This window comes from Acanthopagrus latus, chromosome 12 (assembly GCF_904848185.1).
Source record: "Acanthopagrus latus isolate v.2019 chromosome 12, fAcaLat1.1, whole genome shotgun sequence".
Taxonomy (NCBI): Eukaryota; Metazoa; Chordata; class Actinopteri; order Spariformes; family Sparidae; genus Acanthopagrus; species Acanthopagrus latus.
This window is the reverse complement of record NC_051050.1, coordinates 11,782,904-11,807,237: the sequence shown is the minus strand read 5'-3', so window position 1 is coordinate 11,807,237 and position 24,334 is coordinate 11,782,904. Positions and strand designations below refer to the sequence as shown.

The 24,334-nt window shown below is 44.0% G+C and overlaps 1 protein-coding gene across 2 annotated transcripts in view; it reads right to left on the bottom strand.

The window, feature by feature from the left end:
• bcr (BCR activator of RhoGEF and GTPase) overlaps positions 1–24,334 on the bottom strand; it is an 88,927-nt gene that overhangs the window by 27,409 nt on the left and 37,184 nt on the right. For both annotated transcript variants that reach the window (XM_037116495.1, XM_037116496.1), the window contains exons 2-4: positions 10,768–10,952; positions 4,681–4,785; positions 3,825–4,010 (exon numbers count right to left, since the gene is read on the bottom strand). In XM_037116495.1, coding sequence (XP_036972390.1) covers positions 3,825–4,010; positions 4,681–4,785; positions 10,768–10,952 — 476 coding nt within the window. The remainder of the gene's footprint in view (positions 1–3,824; positions 4,011–4,680; positions 4,786–10,767; positions 10,953–24,334) is intronic.

The following is a 24,334-nucleotide window of genomic DNA, read 5'->3' as shown; positions in this document are numbered from 1 at the left end:
TTAATGTACCCATTATTTTCACGATTAATCGATTAATCATGTCAATCTCCCACCGTGATACTCTTACTTGTGGGTAATGTAGGCAACAGGTCTTGAAAAAGGAAGAAGAACGTGTGGAATAAACAAAGGCGATATCTCATCGATTTTGATCCCTGAGTACCACAATGTTTCAGAAGTGAAACGCCAGACCAGTGGACTGCTTTTCAAAACCCGCCCACATTACCCACAGATTACGTGCGATCACTATCACTGACACCATCAATAAATAACTACTACACATCTGTATGATTATTGATGACAGGAATTGCTATTCTTGTCTCATTCACGCCCCCCTCTCATCCTATATTTAGGCATGACCTTTCCGACATGCCCTGATCCTTGCTGTCTTGAGGGTGTGCGATTCAATTCTGTCAGGAATGTGAAGTCACAAGTTTCCCAAACATCATTAGCACTTATTATGTTATTGCTGGCAGCCACAACGTGTGTACGTGTGGCAGATCTAATAAAAGCAGAAAAGCATCACGAGACACCATCAAAACACACAACAGCAACTCACTGACGCATTTCAAGCAGCAAAAATTGCCCCGAAAAAGGATCTATAGTGTTTTTCGCACACACAATGCATCTGCAGACAAGGAGGAGGTAAAATGGAGGAAGGCGAGGAGTAAAGCAATTTTCACAATCCTGCAATCCTGTGTCCTGCCCTGGGCCACACAATCTGCACCACAGCGGAGGCCATTCAGAGCGTGACAGTTCGACTGCGGAGGAGAACAGAGCCTGAATGTCTGCCAGCCACATCCACCCCGCGCCGCGAAGGCTTAGCGAGCGTACGGCTGCAGCTACAGTATCGTAGCATAAAAATGGCTTTGGGTGATGAAAGAAATCGGTGGGGTGTTTGGATTTCTCAGTTCAGGATTTGTCGTGTGTGAGAGCATGTGTGTAATCCGCGGCGGAAAACAACATTAAGAAAAACAGCCTCATGACAGACCACGGCCATTATAGGAGGAGGCCGGATTTATAGCCACTTTGTGAGGGACTTCTAACAGGCGGGGATACTTTCTGACAAGGAGGGGGAAGAAAGACTGCTTTGTTTACAGTGATATATTGATAAGAACAGACACTGATAGAAAGTTAAGTCCCCTCATTTGCAGCGTTATTAAAGAGTCGCCATCTATGTTCGCAGCTGTACAGTGGTGCTTTGAGCTTAATGTCAACCTGCTGAATGAAGTCACATTGTATGTAAGCTTATGAGAACACTACCCTCAGTAAACATTTTCCCAATAAGGTCATGGTCTAAACTGCTAGTCCTCTTCAACTGCTACTTTCCAAGTAAACTTTATCTCCAAAACCTGACTTTGGCAGATGGTTGCGATGTATTTTGCCAAATCTTATGCCAATCCAAAGGCAGCCCGGCGAGAGGCTTTTCCTCGTAACTGAGGAAGAATCAGTCAAAGACAAACTCTGTCTCACACAGACAAATCTTACGATTCTTAACTGTCTAACTTAACAGTCTGTTCAAATAACATCATAACAATAACAATATCCCATGCAAAGCAGGGTGGACAAGCAGATGCGGACAATCTTTCAACTCACTCACAGCCACCTGAGAGACACTTCACTTAAAATTCCTTAACAGAGCGCAGAATGACTGTCTGTGTGAGGCCAAGTGAAAGATCAAGAGTTATTCTTCTCCTAGAAATTCACAGAATGAGCCTTTTTTCAGCCCTTTTACCCCTACAGAGCCGCATTCAAAGCTACTTCATCAGTTCGCCTGTCTGTCTTCATGGTGTAAAACCTTCCCTTTGCTGCAGTCTATGAAGTGCGTGTTTAGGAAGAGCAGAAGTGCGACTTAGCCCTATTTTCAGCCTTCAAACGCCTCTCTCCGACACTCATGCTCATAACCTGTCAGTGACGCTTTGCCTCTTCCTCTTTTCTCTCTGTCTCTCGCCTTCCTTGTTCTGATGTTTCATGATTCCTAAGCCCGTCTGCTCCCTCGCAGATTTCAGAGTCACGGTGAGACAGCTCTATCGGAGCCGCAGCCGCCTAAATCTTACTCGCCTCCCAGACTCTCATCTCTCAACCCTCCCTCCCCACATTCCTCGCCTGTATCACCTCCTCTACTCTCATCTAATCTCTCCCTCCCTCCCTAACGAAATGGCTGTCATGTAGCATTTTCTCTTTCCTTTTTTTCCCCTTTCTGTAGGCTCAGCGTCTTCTCCTCCTGACTTTTATTAACTACTGTCTGGAGAGAGGGAGGGAAGGGGGCAGTGTGTGTGTGTGTGTGTGTGTGTGTGTGTGCGTGTGTGTGTGTGTGTGTGTGTGTGTGTGTGTGTGTGTGTAAATGCACTAGTGTGTGTACATGTTAGAGAGTGACAAAGACAGCCACAGATTGTTGAGTTCGATAGAGAAAGTGTAAAAACTGCGAAAAACTGTCTTCGTCAGCTTGACGTAATGTTTGAGACCTGACAAAGAAAATCTGCAAATGTACGGACACGCCAGCACCAGTCTTTGTGAGCAGTCGCTCCATCTTTCAATTGAAGCCCACGAGACAGAAAAATTCGAGCGTGTTTTGGCGTCGCACCACTACTGCAGCGTTGCTCTCAAACACTATAAACAGTCTAACATCAGTCTGCTCAATATTTGTTTTTTACCCCACATCAGAGCCATGACATCACTGCTTTGTTTGAGGCTGAGCGCCTGGCAGTTTTATTGGATGGGAGGAGAATGTGACAGAGAAGCAGTTTTTAGGGAAGGATAGAAAATATATATATATATATATATATATATATATTTAAGGACACTGTTTGATAAAAAAAATGGTTCCTGGTGGGTGACTCTTTGTCAGTAAATGAAACAAATTAAATCCTAATTTCTTATCTTGGCTTCAAGGGGAGCTTCCTGAGGGAAGTTAATAGCAGTGTGTACGGGTGTGCATGTGTGTGTGTGTGTGTGTGTGTGAGAGAGAGAGAGAGAGAGAGAGAGAGAGAGAGAGAGAGAGAGAGAGAGGGGCTCCTATTTATAGCAGCTTCTTCGAGACACAAAGCACACAGTGCAGTGATGGCCTCAGCTGCCTGAGGCAGAAAGGCGGCATTGTGAAACATGGCTGCACCTCCCTCCGTGTGTGTGTGCGCGCGTGTGCATGTGCGTGCATATGCGTGTACTTGTGCCGCATGAGTGAGTCCGAGGGGGGGAGAGAGAGAGACGGGGAGAGTGAGGGAGACACGAGTGGGAAAGGAGCAGTATTTGGGAGAGAACTAACAAGTGATTCATTGTGGGTTAATTGACCCATTGTGAAAATGATTAAATGGACCCAGTGTACATTTGGCTCCGACATCTTTGGCAGAAACTACCGGAGGGTTGAGACAGAGAGAGAGGGAAAGAAGGAGGGAGAGAGAGAGGGAGAGAGGCAGGAAATAGGAAGAAAAGCACAATCCAGATTCAATTTGTCCACATTTAAAATGATAAAGAGGAGCATCACTACAGAGATCAAATCTGCATTTTGTTTCATTGGTTTATTGAATCATGCTGACAGATTCCGCTTCTGAAAGCCTCCTGGTTCTACAAACAACATTACTGTGAGCAATGCCACTCCTGCACAGCGCTTTTGCTTTGGGTCGGCGTGCATAAGGTCAGAAAACGTAGCTGTGGCACCCTGAATGTCCTTTCTGATACCGTCAACCCTTTTTGGGTGCACAGTGTTGTCACTCTGATTAAGGGTAACGTCGGACAGTTACACCCAGAGACGTTTCTGCTGTCGCTGGCACACACAGACACAAGCCCGAACCACCCCGACCCCTGTCACTTATCTCCTCCTTTTTCCTCACCAGTTTCTGGAAGAGGTCCCCGACCCTCTGGTGGTGGCTCCACTGCTGGACGCGGGGCAAAAGTCCGTCGTAGAACTCCCTGTGGATCTCGTAGAGCTCAGGCACTTTGAAGAAGATGGTTTCTATCTGGGCGACGGTGAGCACCGGCTGTGACGTCGTAGCTGCAGCTTTCAGAGGCTTCATAGGCTGAGAGGAAAATAACCGCAGTAAGAGTTGTAAGAGTTACTGCAGCAAGGTGACGTGTCTGAACAGTAAGCATTTGCAAGTAGATTTAAAAAATATACCAAGACCGTTTTAAGTATAGACAATTCAGAAATGTGCATCTGTAAAGTAAGACCAAGGAACAAAACATTTGTGGATTAATCAGTTTTTCTTTAGGGAAACAACTGCCTGTAACAACAGTGGAGATAGTAAAGTTAACACCATAACAATTAACTGAAAGATGCTAACATGCTCTACAGAGATACCACTCTAAAACCGGCCTGACAATTTACTCTCTTCTCATATAAATGTTCATATAACCCCACCTTTGAATGTCTCGTGTCTCTTTCTCAATTGGAAATTGGTTTCATTTTCTGCTTGGTTTAGTTATTCATAACTTTGATTGCTGTTATTAATAGTTTGCAGAACAAGCGAGCCATTAAATTCAGATCCATCCCGATTCCCATGTTCCATTCACAATGTGCCGATACATCTAGTGGCACCCTCATGACATCAAGTGTGAAGTGTCCATCAATTATATAACTGTTATCAGAAAACTTTAAACAAAGTCAATACTAAGTACTCACTTTGCTGGATCAGTCGGTGTGTGTGTGTGTGTGTGTGTGTGCGTAAATGCGTGTTTGTGCATTCTCACCAGCAGCAGTGCCTCCAGGTGACTGAGGTATGTTTCCTCGGTGGCCAGGATCCCAGACAGGACCCACTTCCTCATCTCCAAACCTTTTTCCAGATCACATTCAGTCTGTAACGAACACAGAGACAGAGAACAATGAAATTAAAACAATACCCTGCGACAAAACCCTACTGTCTTTACACAATGTATTCAGGCTTTTTTAGTGTCTAAGGCAGAACATCCAGAGCATCATATTATTCCTCTTATCAGCTGGTAAGAAGGCCTCTAATATGACTTGCAAATGTCAAACTGAAGGGCTCCTCGCTCTTAGCTCAGCCTGACATTCCTGCAGGCTTGGTGTGTGTGTGTTTTTTTTGCTTCCACAGTCTAGGAAATCAAACAGCAACAATTGCACCTTCTAGAAAGCCTTACTGGTTGCCTCCCCGTTCCCCCCTCAGCCCAGTCAAAGCTCACTGAGGAAAGCGGACATGAAAGAAAACAGAGAGACAGAGATTCCTCGGGCTGTCTTGTTTAACCACGAACTCTGAAATAACTCAAACAGGCAGGGTCTCCTATGGGAGCAAGGTTGGCGTATAAATATGTGTCTGTGAGGGAATGCCAATGCGCGCACACACACACACACACACACACACAGACTGAGCCCAGGTTGGGACGAGGAAGCATCCGGCCCCTCAGGCTATGAGGAGGAGGAAAGAGAGAAAACAGGAAGGAAGGGGATGACAAAGAAAGGAGAGGAGAAGAAAAGTTGGAAGAGGGAGAGCAAGATTCAAATACTGATTCAGTTTATTTAAAGCAGCTGAGAGAGAAAAAGTGGGCGAAATATCTGATGTAATAGAGGGGAGACACAGACAGAGGGCAGGCAGAGGGAAAGTTGAGAGACATAATCATCAGAGATAAGTCAGTAGCTTATTGCTGACATGTATGTCTACACAGCCATCAGTGGATTCTACATGAAAAAGGGGGCTTAAGATCAGGATTCAGACCGAGACTTGAGCTGCTGCAAGAGGCTACCTGACCATGTGTGTTTGTGTGGGTGGGTGTGTGTGTAAGTCTGCAGAAAGTCTATCCAGAAGTCAAAAATGAGAACCTAAAAAGGGACGTGAATTTAACTGTGTGTATTTCATTGCTGTTCAGTGTATACTTTGCTTTATTCTTAATTTTCGATAATGATCTTTTAAAGGTATGTACATGTTTAGTCAATTATTGGTCGGAGCGGCTGTCCCTCCTGTCCAGACTTGTTGTGATGAAATTCAAATGAAGTAGATAGAAATGCATTTACAGCCCAGACAGATGTCACTGATGATATGATTTTGCAAGGTTATTTTTTTCAATTTAACTTACAAAGACATAAAATAAAAAAATAAAAAAATAAAATCATCATTATAGTCTGTTATTAAAACTGCTAATCTCTGCGCAGAAGAGTTCACTCATTGTCTAAACATGCATGCATGGAACGATGTACCGTACTCTCGTGAGCTGCATTGAGGATGTGACTACTTGGATGTCTGTGGGTGTACATGCATTTATTTAAATGACAGGGTAAGTCGGCCTGAAACCTGTTTCCATGGCCACTGTTTAAGCAGGTCCAAGAAGACGGTTAAAGCTCAGAACATTTTGAAAAGGCTCCAGGATTATTTTGGACTCCACTACACACTCCATTGTCAGCACAGTTACTGTTAGGACTATTGATCAGCCTGTTAGCCAATAAAAAGTACTTCAAATCTAATAAGTGCTTTTAATTTAATTTCAGATTTGTCTTTGTATTGTCTTGCAGATATTCATACTGAAGTTAGCATGCTAACCAGCTAGCCCTGGCACATCCTGTCTCATAATACCATTCCAAAAACTCAGTTTGGATTGCTAGCTGCATGGCTAACGGAGCTAACTAGCTAACGGCAGCTATAGTTTGCAGCAGTTTGGGGTCATTCTATTTGTTTTACTGTCAACTGGTGGCAGAGTCATCGTGTTTTTTTGTTTTGTTTTTTTTTCAAGTATAATTTGGCCTTTTAGGCTTTATTTCAGCTGCAGCTGCAGAGAGGAAAAAGTCTCTGCACATGGGACGCCTATTCTACCCGCTGAGCAAAATAGCACCCCATCATGCAAAGGTTTTGACTGAAGAAAATATAAAATTACATTCCGTCAGTCTAGTTTTAAATTAGTCAACTGATCGTTGCATCCCTACTTTGTATATCAAAACAGCTTGGAGAAATTTATAGTACAGTATATGAGCATATTATCCCCCTCATGTCTTCAATAGTTAATACATCTACTGTGTATTTTTTCTTTGTCTCTCTTTCTTAGGTGGAGGCTGATGGAAATGATTATGACAGACATGTATTATGCATCACACGGAGCTGTCTGGGGATCCGTTCTGTACACAATAATATCAGTTTCCCCTGAAAAAATGTCTACTCGCTCATGATGAATAGACTCTCAAACAGCCAAAAGCACACAACTTCTCTCTTTGCTTATTAAGAGTGTAAATAAAAGGGTGTTGAAGGTAAATAAGTAATGTAATTATGATTTATGATCGCTCCTAAATGGATTTCACTGCATCGCAGCGCCTTTGAATCTGTCTGACTCCACTGACTTAAAAAGGGAGAGCCCGGGGCAGCAACGGAGCCCCCTGAACGTTTGCGAAATAATGAAAAATGAATGAATCACTGCTGAGCTACAAGTATCAGCATGTGCTACTGTATTTGACTTTGCCCCTCGCAGCATATGCCCGCTGGTTAAAGAACACGAGAAACATGAGGGTCCATTTGAAGCCTGAGATAATTTGAGGGGAATGAAAAGAAGGAAAACTTTAACATTCAGCCACGTGGTGCTGAACTAGCAGAGTGGAGCCGAGAGCCGGAAAGTGTTTATCCATCGTTTCAGACCCCAGACGAGTCCCCAAGGAAGTACCCACATCTCCAGACATATCATCTTTTATTCATCGCCGTGGCAACTAATGAGCCCATCTCTGGGTTCAGACTAAAAGGGGTGTCTGCCTTCATTTTCTGGTCATCAAAAAGTAAAAGTAGGCACACATTCTCCCTCCATGGGGTGAATTAGGATCGGCGTGTCTTCACGCATTGACGTCCTGTATGTGCAACAGAGTAAACAAAACACACACTTAAACCCTTTTCAGCTCACACAACACCCCTCAGATAAGCTTCTGATTTGTTTATGCACAGATTGTGTTCATGGGAGAGACAGGAGGATCAATACAAACAGTGTTTATTTGACGAGAGCATCGCTGAAGCTCAGGAGGCTCAGATGGAAGCTGAGCAGCAGCGACTGTAATAACATTATTTTTGCATCTCTCTCTCTCTTTCCCATGGAGTGAAAGAGACTCATATAAATATTCAGAACCAGGCTGGAGAGAAGTGAGCGGTAATGCGTGCCCTGTTCCACACTTTATTAACCCTTTTCAATTGAATCTGTTTTGCATCCTGTTCTGTCATCTCTTGCTCTCTGAAACGACTAACGCGATGGCTTCCTATCTCAACGTGTCTGCTACGTAACAGAGCTGTCTTAGAATCATCCTGAGCTGCAGGAGAAAATTCAGCATTACTTCTGGTTATTTAAGCTGGCACGTCAGCCAGATGTGCTAGACAGAGCTGATGTCTGCAGGGGCTTTCTGCCTGGGATGATCGCAATGCTGCGTCATGCCATGATTTTAATTGTGAGGGGGGAGAAGCTGTGCAATCAGTGAATGTTTGCCACAGATGCGATGAATCATAACAAGGGAGATTTCAGTCTCCCCCAATCCTCTTCATTCACAGAAGTTGGTCATTTAGATGTTAAGTGCTGGCTGAGAGGGGAGAGCAATGACCTCCCTCATCAGGCTGTGCCCTCCAGGTGTGATGTCACACATCAAATGAGAAGCCATTTTAATATAAACTTGGAATCCACAGGAACAGACAAGACAGTCCACATTCTGAGAGGAATTCAGGGGATGTCCTGTAGGTTTGGGTTTAAGGCTCCAATATATGTATCTTAACATTTTACAATTTATGTGTATATCACAATACCTCAATATCTTAATTGCAACAATATTGTTGCTTTCACAAAATATGAACCTAATATTTTGGATAAATAACCACCAGTAATGTGAATATACTGGGGAAGGGCAAGAATTAGAACAGATTTCAGAAAATGAAATCACTTTATAACAGGAATAAACAACACTTTCGCCATATCAGGATATATCTATAGATATACACATATACAGTATAGTCCTATATCATACGATACAATATTGATATATTGCCCAGCACTGGCACCGACAATAAACTATAACATCCCTGATTATAATCTGGCCAAAGACCGTTATTGAATCTCTTTTTCCCTAATTTCGTGTCATCGTCTCTTCAACTATCGATTAAAGGCATTTAATGCACAATAAAATAAACACATTTTTAACATGGTGAGAAGTGCTCTCTAGCTGCCCTCGACTGACCTACAAATACGTGTCACACTGTGCACTAGGATTACACAACTTATGTGGTCAGTGTTTTTGCAAAATTGTTAAATACATGAATACAATTACAGAACAGTCCACACACTGCAGCTGACATCTGATCAGTGACCTCTCTCCCCGCTCCGCCCCCCTCCTCCCCTCTCCTCCCCCCTCAGTGCAGAGTCATATTATTAAATAGACCAAGAGCCACTGTGGAAAATTAAATCAGCAGCATAGTTGATGGTCGGTGATGACTCATCACAGTGACATCATAAAACCATCAGCTTCCACTGAGCCAATCAGAACTCATGTGGGCTCTGACTCATCAATTAAAGAAGCAGACTGGGATGATGTTTGAAGAGAGGCTGCCCAAGGGCAAATGAAGGGCGATGGTAACTCCATTTTCATGGCAGTTTTTGAAAGCATGTCTGGCTGTGTGGGGAACGTGTTGTTTGGCTTTATAACATCTAACTGACCTTAAACCCAAACACTCCCACAGTGTAAGGTTCACTCAGGGATTCTGCCACTAAACATGAAATCTTTTCTACAATAAATGCATCATTCTAATCCAAGAAAGGATGAGCATGAGGGCATTTCTGTACTTATAAGAAGGCAATCAGCGAGAGTTCCAAGCTTGCAGGTCAAAAGGCTGCATGCACTCAAAGGTCTCATCAGTTATTGGCAGATTCAGGCCATCAATCAGATTGACAGGCTCGCTTGCTCGCTCGCCAGCCCAGACAGAGAGCGCCGACCGAGGGGGGCGGAGTGACTGATCCCGCTTCATGACCACTGATGCGATTACTTCCTCCAAGGACACAGTGGAGGGAGGCAGTATTAGCCTATTACATTCTCCCACAATACCTCGCTATCATAATCAAACATATGACTCTAGCTTCTGCATCTGCTGTCTGAAAAGTTGTTGGTAGTTTAGACAAAGAATATCAACGATAAATTTAAAAAAAGAAAGAAAAAATCGGCTGAAATAGATTATGGCAGTAGCATCCATGTTTATTTTCATCTTTGCTGACACTAGCGTGTGTGTGTGTGTGTGTGTGTGTGTGTGTGTGTGTGTGTGTGTGTGTGTGTGTGTGTGAGTTTTCTCCATGGTAACCTTTGAAGAGCACCAGACGTCATAGATCACTGGTTTTCTCTCGGCAGACAAGAGGAAGCAAAGGAGGGGAGGGTAAGAGGATGAAGGCAGCCACAGGGTGATGGAGGTGATAGGTAATTCTGCCTAATACCCTGGATGAGAAAGAGCCCGACTCTTAACAGGAATGAGTTTCTTTGCTGGATGACTGCTTCTAGGGGTTATGAGACATGGCGATATTGTCCTTTATCAATCCTCTCAAATGCCGGATTTGATTTCTAATCAATTGACAGATTTTTGGCGGAGCAGGATTGCTGTAAGAATAGATTAGCCCACTTCCTGCGCTGTATTGAGGTCAAAGGACATAACTATTGGCACCTACTGGCACCCATGTTTGTAGAATATATTCATATGGTCTCACGCTGTATATCAATAGTAATATAAATCCTTAATGTTAGTTCACTCTGCTTTGTTTCAATTCCATTTCTGCCAATGAGAGAAATGAATATTTTTCCAGCAGTAGAAGACGGTGCATTAGATCGGGTGGAATACTGACCGACTTGGAGGACTCTAACGATCCGGAGGACAGGGTGTCCCGACTGCTGCGGCTCTTGGAGCTGAGATGCGGCGAGGATGACGGCGAGTCATCGATGTACGGCAGGATGTCGTGGTGCCGCCGCTGCTCCTCTGCGCGGTCTGCATCATAACCGTATGTGGGAGGGGTCCCGGTGTAATGACCATCTGTGACAGGAGAGAAGAGACAGAAAGTTCCTTTAACATTCTCTCAACTTCTCTGCATAATGAGGTATAGTCGTATAAACTCCATGGGGTCAAATCTGGTCAAGGGCCATTCTTACATATACCAATCCCACATCTTTCTCTCCCTCAGTTCTTGTCAACATCTCAAGTATCAACTACCATTTAAAGGCATAAAATGCTTGACTGCAAATGAATATCACTTCAATATCACTTCCATATATATATCAGTTTCTTATAATCCGTATTGGTGCCAGTCCTAAAGTTGACCCCTAATTTAACATAATGGTTAAATGCAATGTAATTTTCAATCCATTCATTCACCCGTGCCTTTTCAAAGCACACTGTGTAGATGTCTGGTGTCTTTCCTTCGCTGGCTGGCCTCATCCTCACAGACGGTTATTAGAGAAGAGTTCATTTACAACACTAATTAATGCAGGTCTAGAAACTGGGGCACACAAAATGAACCCCCCCCCACCACCACCAACCCTGCATCTTTGTTCACGCATTCAGACAAAAACATAAAGCTGAGAGAGGAAGCACTTGAAGAGGCCAACTACAAACTGGGTCAAGGTTCAAATAATTTGAACAGAGAGTGCAGCATCTCCGGGGAAATTTTCAACAACCTCCCTCTGACCCGCTTCTGCGGTGGGCGCTATCACTTTCTCTGAGCGAAAATAACATCTCCGCTGGCATAGAGTGGTTCTGCCTACGATTAAGTGCGCTGCCCTTTTGCGAGGAGAGGTGGGAGAGACGGACGGAGCGAGAAACAAAGGTCAGAAAGTAGAATTGGACTACAAGTGACTTGTCTCACGCTCAGTGGGGTGATGCACTTCATTGACGTTGAAGTTGTGGCTTCCGCTGAACTAAAGCTGTTCGGCTTCCAGGGTAGAGAGTACAGTCAGCGTTTCGGGGAATCTGATGTGTAACAGCTGAGGGGAAGACATCGTGCGTCTCCTGAATGCCACTGAAGACCTTTTTTGCTCATCTCCTCCCACTCCCACATTCAACAGAGCCACACTTCACTGGCCGGGCCTCCTCTGTGCTGACTCACACTAATAACATGCCACGGCAGTTTCCAGAGTTCAAACACAAACACACAGGACGCACTCCAGATCACACCAATCATAAGCATTTCTGCAGCTTTACAACAGCTACTTAAGTCCTTTTTTGTGCATCCACGGTCTCCGTTCGATTGCGTTTCATGAATGTTTGGCTCACACAGGCCCGTACACAAACATATGCTCTTACAGCCACAGAGGGAGGAGAGAAAAACAGCGAGGAAGAACAATGCCAGTGTGTCCAGGGCCCGACTGACCTTCAGCCCACCCACTGCTCGCTCCGTGTACTCGCTGCCGCCTGTGGGCGGGTGCTGCCCACCGCGCCTGCTTGGACCAACGGCATCCAGCCAGGCAAAGACAACATAGAGGCTGTGTGTGTGTGTGTGTGTGTGTGTGTGTGTGTGTGTGTGTGTGTGTGTGTGTGTGTGTGTGTGTTTGTGTGCAAACAGTCTCTTCCCACAAAGCCAAACCTTGCAGCACACCAAACCGAGTAGTGCACCACACAGTCTTCATTCATTTTTAGCGTTAGCATGTGCCATTTCTGTTATTGTGCACATATGCTGTTATTTATATATTTCATGACTTTCAAGACTCTAAGACTCATTATGTTGATGTGTTCATTAACACCTTTCTTCAACCCCTTTGTGCCATTTTATATAAAGTCACTTTGTAATAACTGAATTGCACAGAAGCATCATTTCAGATAAGACTGCATGTGTTTGAATAGCACGTGACTGAGTTACCAGTTCAGCTTTCTGAGCTCGAGCAAGCACAGGGCAAAAGCTGTTGGCAGAATATTTTGAAATGAGGTACAAACTGAACTATGGAGAAGGAGGTGAGATGGCGTTTATGAAAATGTTTTTAAAACTGATTCACTGTCTAAAAACACAGGGTGTGGATGTGAAAAACACCAAGCTGGAAATGAGTGAGAGACATCCCGGCATGTATATTTTTTTCCAGACCCAACCTCTCTGCTCTCATGTGAGAAGCATACCACCTCCAGCTTACTTGTTTGAATCTTCCCACCACCTTGCTTTGGGGAAAAAACAAAAAAAAACTGTGCATGTGCACGCATTAGTGTGTGTGGAATGTATTTAGTGCCCACACACAGCCTCAAGGCCGAAAATATTATGCACCCAGACAATCATTTTTAGGCCGGAGCCACCTCTGGGCATAAAGAGGGCACAGGCACGGACATAAAACCACAATCATGAATAACACCGATAAACCCTAGAAAGATGAGGATACATGAAATGCCGAGTAAACCACCGCAGCTCTGACTAAACAGCGTGTCATCTGGGGAATGTATGTCTCTAATGTATGAGAGCACACAAGAGCAGCACGGCAAACAGCCCAAGTTTATTTGCTTCTTACAAATAAAATAAGACAGTTCAGCAGTTTATGTCCACACTCTTACAACTTAGCATATCACAGATACTGGGTGTGTCCACACTGTCCAACTGCGGGACTGAGCTTTACAAGTCGGTTAATGGGTCACTACAGCCTGTGGTCGTCAAACACCAGGCCTTTGGTTGGTCCACGTCTGACCTCATCTCGGCCCAGACGCTGTTTCTAACGTTGCTGTGAGTCAGTTCCCCTCTGTCCGTCCTCTCACATCATACATAAACTTCTGCATATATCTTTCTTTGTCTTCTGCCGTGTATTCTTTCTCGTCAGCTTCGTGCAAACAGACCGCCTGTGTTTCAGCCGATTTGTGGCCTCCACAGCTGACCTCTTCATCCTCATGCGGCTCACAGATCAGCATCTTCCTCTTCCTGCTCTGAGCTGTATCTCTTTCCCCTCCCCTCTTCCCTCCCCTCTCTTTTAGCAAACGACCCCACCTCCCCTCAGGAAAAGAATAAACTGCAAATATGACAGAAACGCTAACAAGTATGCCTATAGAGCAGGGGCAAATACACAAACACAGTAGTGCTTTCTCTAAAAATATATATATATACTCCATCTATTGATTTCTTCCTGGAGCCATTCGGCAAAATAAAACAACCAAACTGTGTTTCAAGACACACACACATGCTCATACGCACACGCATTCCTGTAAAATGTTTACATGGAAACAGTGTTTGGGAGGAGAACAGGTCTCTTTCCTGCTGCAGGTGGAAAACCAGAGTCACATGGGGAATAGCTGCTGCTTGGCTGCCATGGCAACACATGGGTCTTTCCAAAACAATACCAGAGGCAGGGGCAGGGGTGTCAGGGTGTCATGTGACAGTGCTCTGTTGATGGGACGTCCTATATTATAGAAGACTAGGACATCAAATACTGTGCATGTGAGCTATTAAATCATTCTTCTGTGTGCTGTATATGGTCGCAGTCAAAGGATTTTTTTTTTTTTTTAGCGATTGAGACACTTTGAAAAGACTGGATCGTGTGCACCTGATCCATTTTGTGTGCTATCAAACAATCTAAGGATCTGAGGAGATTAGGGCTTTGTATCAATCAAACCTTCTAGATCACAGAGAAGAGTTACCAAAGGCTGGCTCTAAATATATGATTACATACAGAATCTTAAAGGACTGGTTTAACATTTTGGGGAATTCGCATATTTGGATTAAAAGCTACAATATCAAAAAACTGGACATCTGTCAAATGCATACTTCAAAAAATGGTGGCGGCATATCACAAGAGCGACCGCTAACTGCAGTTCATTGTTCAATTAGAAATACAGCTAGCTGTCCCGGCTGTGAGCTCGTAACACCAGGGGAGCGCTGGTGTTGTTGACACAGTCAACACAGGAGCGTTCGGCCGCCAAGAGGACTGGGGCTAACTTGTTATTCTGCTAATGTTGGTAGATATCTCTGCAACACACTACTTAGAAGTCTTTGACATCAAAACTGATGTTTCCTCCCATTCTGTTGATAAATGTACATACATTTTTTAAAGTTTTGGACTAAAATGTTCACATGTTGCACGTTTAAACAATCTGCCATGTAGCTGATGCCTTGTTGTAATGAGACCTCATCTTGAGAGGCCACTCAACACTCACCCACTGTTGATTTTGTCTCAGGCTATGCCTACTTCATTTCCATACTTCTTCTCTCTGCCCTTTTCTTTGACTGTGTGTCTCATCCATAAAAGATACGCATTCTGTTACAGTGCTGAAGTGCAATAGTTAAGCAAGCTGAATGTTCTATGCCTCCATTGTCGTAACACATTCTCACAAATGCAAGGAATTACAAGGCTTGTCTGAGTTTAACTGCGATAAAAGAGAGCTGTGGCCGACAGACAAAGGAAACAATTGTTGCCTAAAGCCCTCCAGTGCTCTGTGTGGTACCGAAACTAAAAAAAAAAAAAAACAACAACAAGGAAAGGAGCCACTGTTAGGACAGAAATAATTGTGGAATCTACAATTATAAGATATAAAAATGATGAATGACAATAAAGAGAGAGAAGACAGAGACAATGCGACAGATTGAGGGTCATGAAATTGGGGAGAGAGAGAGAGAGAGAGAGAGAGAGAGAGAGAGAGAGAGAGAGAGAGAGAGAGAGAGAGAGAGAGACACTCTCAAAGGAGGCATAAGATATCCTCGATAGTGAGAGCTGCCTCTCCCCCCATCACCCTTTCCACTCAGCGTGATTGTCATAAATCTGCCCCGGCTGCTGACGCCTTTATTGGCCTCTGGGAGGAGGCCTGTCATCCCAACACAACCAATATAACTCCCACAAATACATTCACACACTCACCTTAAAGCCCCACCCAGTCCCACAGGATCCTAATGTTACGCTACGACACTCCCAGCCCTCAGTCTTAATCCAGCTATTTCATTTGAATGTAATCTAAGATTGAACGGTGTGTTTTAATGGTTTCCTTCAGCTCCCCCCATCACCATAAATCTGATTCATATACAGTGTGCTGCTAGGGCACAGTGGATTTGGGAGGGGTAAGCTTTTTAAAGAGGCCAGGTCTGGATACTGGAGATAAATAAGACACAGCCCCGTCTCCTCAGCAACGTGGCAATTTCCAGGACTGCCCATCAAAAAATGGCGTCACATATGCAGGGTTGGATCGGGTCGCTCCAGCTTCCTCTAAATTTTCAGCGACTATTTGCCAGCTGGTCTGACATTATTGGCTAACAGTTTTGCAAATTGAGGTAGACCGTGTTATTTTTGTTTTACTTTCTTAAACCGCATCTCAATCAAGCGTCACGTCACGTGTATCATCCAAAAACCCACGACCTCGTCTTACTTTTCACTTTAAACATGTCGGCTAACGACAGCATAGTCGGTAGCTTCCGTTGGCTACATAGCAGTTACACTTACAGTTAATCCACGTAAAGTGAGTATGTAGAAAATCTTCATCATATCTTTATGTAGCTATTGGTTTCGTTTTTCATTATGTCTTAGTAATGAGTGATATGCTGCTAATTAAACAACAAAAAACTAGTGTGAGTCTGAACCTACAAAGAGCTGGTGCGGCAATGACAGAATGGGAACTGGGGTGGGAGATGCCGCAAGGAGGGATAAAGAAAGATAGAGAGAGACAGAGACTGAGAGAGAGACAAAGAGAGGGCACCCCTTCCCCTGAGTTCCTCCATCCTCCGAATATCCAATTTAGAGACAATTCAACACAGAGGGGAGGGGGGCTGGTAGACGAGCAAAAGTGGAAAGCTGTGGAAATTAAAGTGAAGCCTCAGCTACAACATCGCTGGGGGGGACAGACATGCCGTCAAATGAACTTGAACACAGCGTTACTCCCCGTAATCCTCCTGCGACGGCACAGGCACTTGACAGCAGTTAATTTGATAAATGCCACTATCTTGTCATTAAAGGGCAGAGATGGAGGAAGGTGGCGATATGCTTACAGGCCTCGATATCTGCAATTCGGGCGTGGAAATCTGGAGATGCGGCTCCTTTCTGCTTCTGTCTTTTCTACACCACGGAGACTGTTCAGAGAGGAGTTCTTAGCTCTCACTTCAGGTCACATTTGGCACTTTGCTTCCATTGAGTTTAACTGGATTTGGAGGCGAAATGACTCTCACAAGATAAAGATGACTCCTGAAGGCATTCTTCACAGAATTGCTGCAAAAGATACGACTGACTTCGATTGCATGTAACAAGCGGAGAGCGTGTTTGCCTACACAAATCACCGTCTCTGCAGAGGCAATGTGTCCCTGGAAGCTTGTTTGAGTTTTTTATGAATTTATTCTTGCGCTTCGATCGCTCCTTTGAGAGGACAGAGAGGACCGCACGTCGCCAAACATGAAAGGCGACGACTTTTCACACCTCGATTTTTCAACAGTAGTCAATTTAATATAAATATTATTTCACCAGTCACCACCAGTGAACTCCTTGTCCCCTCTTTCCTGGCAGTATTAACATTGCTCAAGTTGAGAAATCATATTAAACCAATTTGTTTCCTGGAGGTAATCTCTTCGCCTCAGCGTTGATAATCTCTGTGGAAACGACCCAGCAGCAGCAGCAGCAGCAGCAGCCGGTTTCAGTTCTAAAGCTGGGATCATCGCCAAAGTCAGAGACGCTGCTCCTTAAAAAACAAACAGCGCCCCCTGCAGTGGCGCAATCATCCCCTTTGTCTCGGGATGGAGGGATGAAAGGAAAAATCAACATGGGAGAGGGCCTGGCCTGCGATCGCACCACAGTCGGAAGCAGGAACAGATACATGAAGATACTTGTATGTGTGTGTGCAGTGGTGCCGTGTTTTCTGATCAAATATATTAAAGATAAATAGTAAATGTTGAGATTTAACACATCAAAGTCTGGTTACAGGTCATTGGGAGTTGTACGGACATTTAAGCGGCTCCAGAGGGAGGATACACTGCCTCAAGCGATCTCATTTGAATCTTGATTTTGGATTGGGCCTGATCGAGTTAAAGGTGACTGTTGGGTCTTGGTGGAGGTATGCACTCTACTCAATCTCATTCTAGTTGACTGTCTCAGCATCTATCCTTATTGAGTGTGCAGAGGTTTGCTGCCAGAGGACACTGCGTACCTGTCATAAGTTGGGTATAAGATATGGTATAGACACACTGCGAGACAAGGAACAGAAAGGATTTCATTAAAAAAAAGGGAGGACAGATGAAACAAGTGGATGACAAAAGTTGACGAGCAGGCAGGTAAGCAGACATGAATCGCAGGCAGCTGACCCGAACACAAAAATAAACACAGTTCTGGTATAAAAAAAGACACGGACACAAAGATAATCACACAGCCAATCGCAGAGAAAGTAGAAAGCAAAGTCTCTGAATGACAGACAGGCATATGTGGTATCTTGTGCGATGTGTCAGCTTCCCTCTGCGCTGTGTGTTTTACATCCTCCCCTGTACCATTCCTCTCCCTCTTTTTTCCGTCTAAGTCTACATCTCTTGTATTCCCTCTCTCTCCCTCCTGCCACCACTTTTCCTTTGATCGCCCAAGACTTTCAAGGGGAGCGCTCCCCCGTCTCAGCGGACGCTCGCTCAACACGAGCACACCACTCTGTACTCGTCCTGCAACACAGACCCCTTGATTCCACGAGCGCCTGTCGTGTCGTCTCCGTCAACTGCTAAAGTCATTAGGAAGGAGTCTCATTACCCCGATCCCCGAAGCATTATGGGGGAAATAAGCGTTCAAATTGCAGCAAAATCACACAGAGACTCTGATTAATAATACAGCATGCTAAATTACCAGCCCCGCGCTGGAACACGGGCGGCGCTCATTAGACTGCGGTTTCTACAGGCGAAGATGGTAATGTGTGATGAGAAATAGAGGATGCTTTAGGTTGTTAAGTCAGCAAATGGAGGACCGCGAGAGTTTAACATAGATGGGTGACGATGGGTGTTTAGTGGTATTTATGGTATGTGCTTTGTCTTGCTTCGGGCATCTGCGGAAGGTCGTCACAATAATAACACTTCACTTTCTCCCCGACACAATAGAGGTTTTTCTTCTTTCTCTAACTTCCATCAACTAACTACTACCTTTCCTCTTTTGCTCTTTGTCATCTCTCTGCGCTTTCCTCTCATTTCCTCTCCACGTTGGTCTTTGCAGGCGCCAGTCTGCGATCTCACCACGGCGGTCAGACCTCGGCCCCCTGACACTCTCCTTAATGCATCATGAGCACCACAGCGATTGCGTTTGTTTCTGTGTGGGTGGAAGAGCAGCCTCATTAATTTATCTACACTGGGGCCGGTGCTTAAATCTCCATGGCTATCTGCAAAAACACTCCGCGGCCCATCGTAAGTAATGTGTGGGCTGTAAATGCTCTGGTGTGTGAGATTAAAATAGAATGAATGCGACTGACAGGAGTGTATTTTCTTTATCTTTACAACAGTGGGTGAACCTGGTTACCCAACATGCCACAGTCTGACCGAAACGCTTCCTCATGACTTCCTCAACAAATGTTTAATGCAAAACCACAGCACAAGAACACGATAAATGGAATACGTATATGGTACAGTCTGGTTCAACTTCATAGAAGAAGTTGTGCAGAAAAAAGTTGTTGAGTTGATCATTTTCTATATGACTCAGTGGTAAAAACTTGAATATGTGAGCGGCTTTAATATGACTCTACTCAAACATGTTGCATCAAGAGTCTCCTTAGTTGCCAGTTTGCGGGAAAAATATAAATATGGCTGAATTCTGCATTATACTGCTCAGTATACTGTAGTGCCCTAACTTTAGCTTAATAGCGTTAGCAACATCAAAATTAGCAAGCATTAGAAACGTTTACATTATCTATTGCGCATTAGCAACATTAATGTTAGCTAGCTGGCGATGGCAACATTAGGTAGTGCAACTAACAAATACTTGAGGGGGCAGATGAAGTTAAAGGATGTGACAATTCGTCCTGAGGGAGACAACAACAGGATACTGTCTCTTCCCATCCACGACAAGCTACCCACTCAAAACATTTCAACTCATATCACACATGCCAACACCGTGGTGTTTTAAAACTGGGAACATCTACTAAAAAGACAACACAATCACACAATCACAGGTGTGAAGTGTTTGCTTGTGTCTGTTGCTGGATAGAGGCACTCAAGGCCCCTGAGCGGATCGAAGGTCGGAGGTGAGAGGTTAACGCATTGGAGGAGAGGGGACAAAGGTCACATAGGCTTTCTGTTACTCTGCATCTTCATATGTGTGTGTGTTTGTGTATCCATGTGAGCCTCGAGCAGGGGAGCTGAAATCCAATTAACAAATGGTATTACGACTTCAATCAATAAAACCACTAGCTGGGAAATTCACCCCTGCCCCTTTTCAGACGTTGACAACACATACCTCCCCCCGAAAAATACTGTTGTGTCTCGAAAACAAGAAAGGGCCTGTGGAAGGACGCTCAACTGGACGAAAGCTGAAAACAACTGACTGGCCCAACAAATAAGATACAAACCAAACAACACTTAGATCTATCTGTATCAGTCTGGATAGATCAAATGTGGTTGTCATATTGCTGTAAAATTCTGGGCATGAGAAGGCAACCCGTTGTACCAAGGGCGAATTGAAAATGTGTTTTGAAAGATGATAAAAGCAACCAATGAAAAATATGACACGTTAAAATATGAAACCAGGCAATAATCTCACTATTGATGAGCGATGCACTCTATTGCTTGCTGATAACACTTTATTGTGAACAACCAAACCTTGTTGAAACTGTAAGAAGGAGAGCTACTTAGCTGTTAGCTGTTTGGCAGCCGGTGGGCATCAGAGTCTTGTGGTATGTTTGGCTACCGGAGCTAACAGCTAATGGAGCCAATAAAAGTCACAGCTAATGGAGCTAACGCTAAACACACAGCAAAACTGAGTCTCTGCTCAAAGGAACAGCAGCTTGAAGTCAACACAGGAGTATCCACTAAATAAATGACCAGAAGTTCCTCAGCTAATTGCACTTTGGAGGTGAAGGTACATCAAGTGCATCAAATACTAAAAACAACAAGAAATGACCATAACAAAGATTTTGGGACAGCTTACAATTCACTTAGGGACGGTGAAAAATGCTTTTTGGGATGGTGGTAGTAAATTAGTGGGGAGGCCTGTGTGTATGAATCTTCAGAGAACATCAGGACAATTATCCTCCAAATTTCTTTCAGCTTTGTTTTAGACCTGCATGGACACAATTGATGAGTACGTGTTCATTTAATACAGCCCGACAGAGGCTCATGATGTGGAAACAGAAGCAAAGCTTACTGAATAATTGTTCCACATCAATGTCTGATGTGTGAAAGAGAATTTGACACTTAAAAGTGATGAGTGCTGTGCCATTACTTTCTACTTGGATATGAGACTTCATGCTGACAGCTGTCAAAGGCGACTGATTGAGTAATAGTCCATGACAGGCCACAATATTTTATTGAGGTAAATCATTTGTCCGACAAGCAGGTGTTCAAAGAGAGAAAAATAAAAAAAGATTATTGTCCAGTTTTATTTTTTACCTCATGATTTTTGGGTCCATGTACAGACAGAATACACTTACTACTGAGCATGCTGTTGTACTTTTATTGGGTTTCTTAGCTTACTTGGATAATACACTTGATCTGATACTATACTGTATTCAGCAGAAACTAATTAATGCAATTCTACAGTTCAATGGCTGCATCAAATTAAGAACATTTTCTCAAGGTATTGTACTTGAGTAAAATTTTAGGATAGACTACTTAAGAGTATTTCTGTTTTATGTAATTTGAGTTTGAATTTTGTCTTTGGGTTTCATTTGGGTCCTCAAGTTTTTTCCCACAGTCCAAAGATGTGCAGGTTTATTTAACTGGTCACTCTTAAATACCCACCGAAGTAGATGTGAGCATGAATGGTTGTCTGTCTCTATGTGTCGGCCCTGTGATTGACTGGCGACCTGTCCTAATTTTACCTCGTCTGTCGCGCCAATATCAGCTGCGATCGGCTGCCGCACCCCATGACCCTGGATGGTGATGGATGGACGGACGGATGGGTTATAGATTAAGCTACCCAGCAGCAGCAATTTATAAAGTAGTTAAAATGAGCACCACGTTTACAAGCTGTTACATCACTGTTGCACTGCTTAATACATTAATCACTATAATCCATTAATATAGAAGATGAAAGTTTATAATTGCACCTCTAAGGCACAGCTGATGCACCCTTGACATTGGGCACTTATTTGTTCCCATGTGGTTTTTTACCTTAAAGAGTGTAGTCAAGAGTCAAGAGTGTTTCTACACTTTTGTATTGCCAATTTTACTTTAAAATGCACTTTATTTTTTTAAACATCTGGCAAGTTCTTCCACTACTCGCAGATGGTTTCAGCTTGAAACAAGAGACCAAGACAAAATCACTAAAATGCTTTTTTAATTTCCTGGGAGAAGTGACTTTACGAGAGCTGCCTTTCGTGTGATCATGTGTCACACCTTCTATAAAGTGCAGTGGCTGTGAGTTTTATGGATATGGGATTACGTTATATGTACTGTTTAGGTGGCGCAGGACTGCACGAGTCCCAAATAATGGAAATACAGTCTGTTTCCTAATTGTGTAAAGCCCTACCATGTATCCACCTGAAGTGCCACTGCCTTCTCTCCAGTGTAGGCCTGAGCTATTAAAATCCTTGGGAAAAAAAGTAATGTGGTAAAGTGCAAGAGGCTCATATGTTCTTCCAACCATGCTGCCTGGAACTGCATCCAGTCATTTTATGTTCATCATACAGTAGGCAGACATTCGATGCCTGTGTGCTGCTGGCATTATTTCATCTCCAGGGCACATCACATCATCCCCATTACAATCCCCAGGGTCCTGTAAAGCAGCTAATGTTGCACTCCTGCTGCCGTTGCTCCTGAGATTGTGTCTAAGAAACAAATCAAACGCTCAGAAACCCAGCTGTCCCTCTCTTGGAAACAACAGAATTTTTGCCACTCTATGATATACTGCACATATATAGCCAACATGGATGGCTTCAAGCCATTAAAAATCTATTCTAATATTCAAATTTGACATCAAATCGTTTTTAAGGCACAACAGTTGGCAGCTACATAAAAAGTCTGATATAAGCCCATGATTTCATTTCCTGATTCGCAGCAGGCCACTTAAGAATAACACTGAAAATAAAGTTTCGCTACTTCAGACTGATGTGTTTCCTGTCAAACCAGGACGGGACATTTTAAAACTCTTACCCAGTGGGATACCAGTAACACGAATAAACACAAAAGTACAAGAAATGTACACTACTTTGTGCCTGTATTCACTTTAGAACTGAAGCTAACTGGAAACTGAAAACACAACAGAGCCGACTGGAGTCACAGGGAATGGCCCTGGCTCAGGCGATTGTGAGATGACCAATCAGAGCAGACTGAGTATTCGGGAGGGGAACCTTAAAGAGAAAGGATCTAAAACAGAGTGTTTCAGACAGAGGGGGAATACAGTGCTGCAGCTTCAGAAATGCAACACTTTAAGACTTGAGGCATGGAGGAAAATCATCATCATATGCTCGAATCCAACCTGAAAAACTGAAAACGGCTCCACTCAGTTCACCTTAACCCCGTCCCCTCTCCCATGGCTCACGGCTCAGACATCACAGCCTGCAGCGGCGCTTATCACCAGCAAACAGCAGAACGGGCACAAAAGGCCCCAATCTGCCTAATCTCTGGTCAAACACAAGCCACAGCATCATCGCTGCTCAGGGCAATAAACTGCTGCTTTGTGCCGGAGCCGTTCAGGGGACACGCGTTAGGACTTTGCTAATCGGACCGTAGAGATTTCCCAAAGCCCATCTACAGGGGAACTGCTGCCTGGGTTACCACAGCCGCAAGGAAGAGCATTTCATCTCTGATTAGGTAACCTGTCGGGATACGGAAGGGTTTTTTTTAATTGTTTTTTTATTAATGCCACTTAGGAAAAATAACCAGAAGGAATGGAGTTTTCCAGGGTAATATCTACCGAATGTTTTTTTTTGTTGTTGTTGTTCAAATTAGCAAAAAAGGGGGCAAACAGTGAACCACCCAGAAACACTGACATGGACTTTAAAAAATGCAAAATCGCATTCCACCATAAGGTAAGCTGTCATCCGAACATCCTCTCAAAGCAATTCTCACCCGATCCGATGGTTGCCATGGAATTTCTGCGGCCTCCGTCTCTTCTTCTCTAATCTTTCCCTCCTCCCCCCCTCTTTATACTGGCACTGGGCCAGTCTGACTGTCTGCCAGTTTCAAGCGTCCCAGCATCAATTACCTGCACCCAGTGCTCATACTATATTCCCATAATGGCTCTAAAAACTACCCACACACATGCACACACACACACACACACACACAGGCCTCGCCCCCACACGCTGCCTGATCAAATACACACTCATGAGATACAAGAGCATATCGACTCGCAGCGTTCCCCTATTCA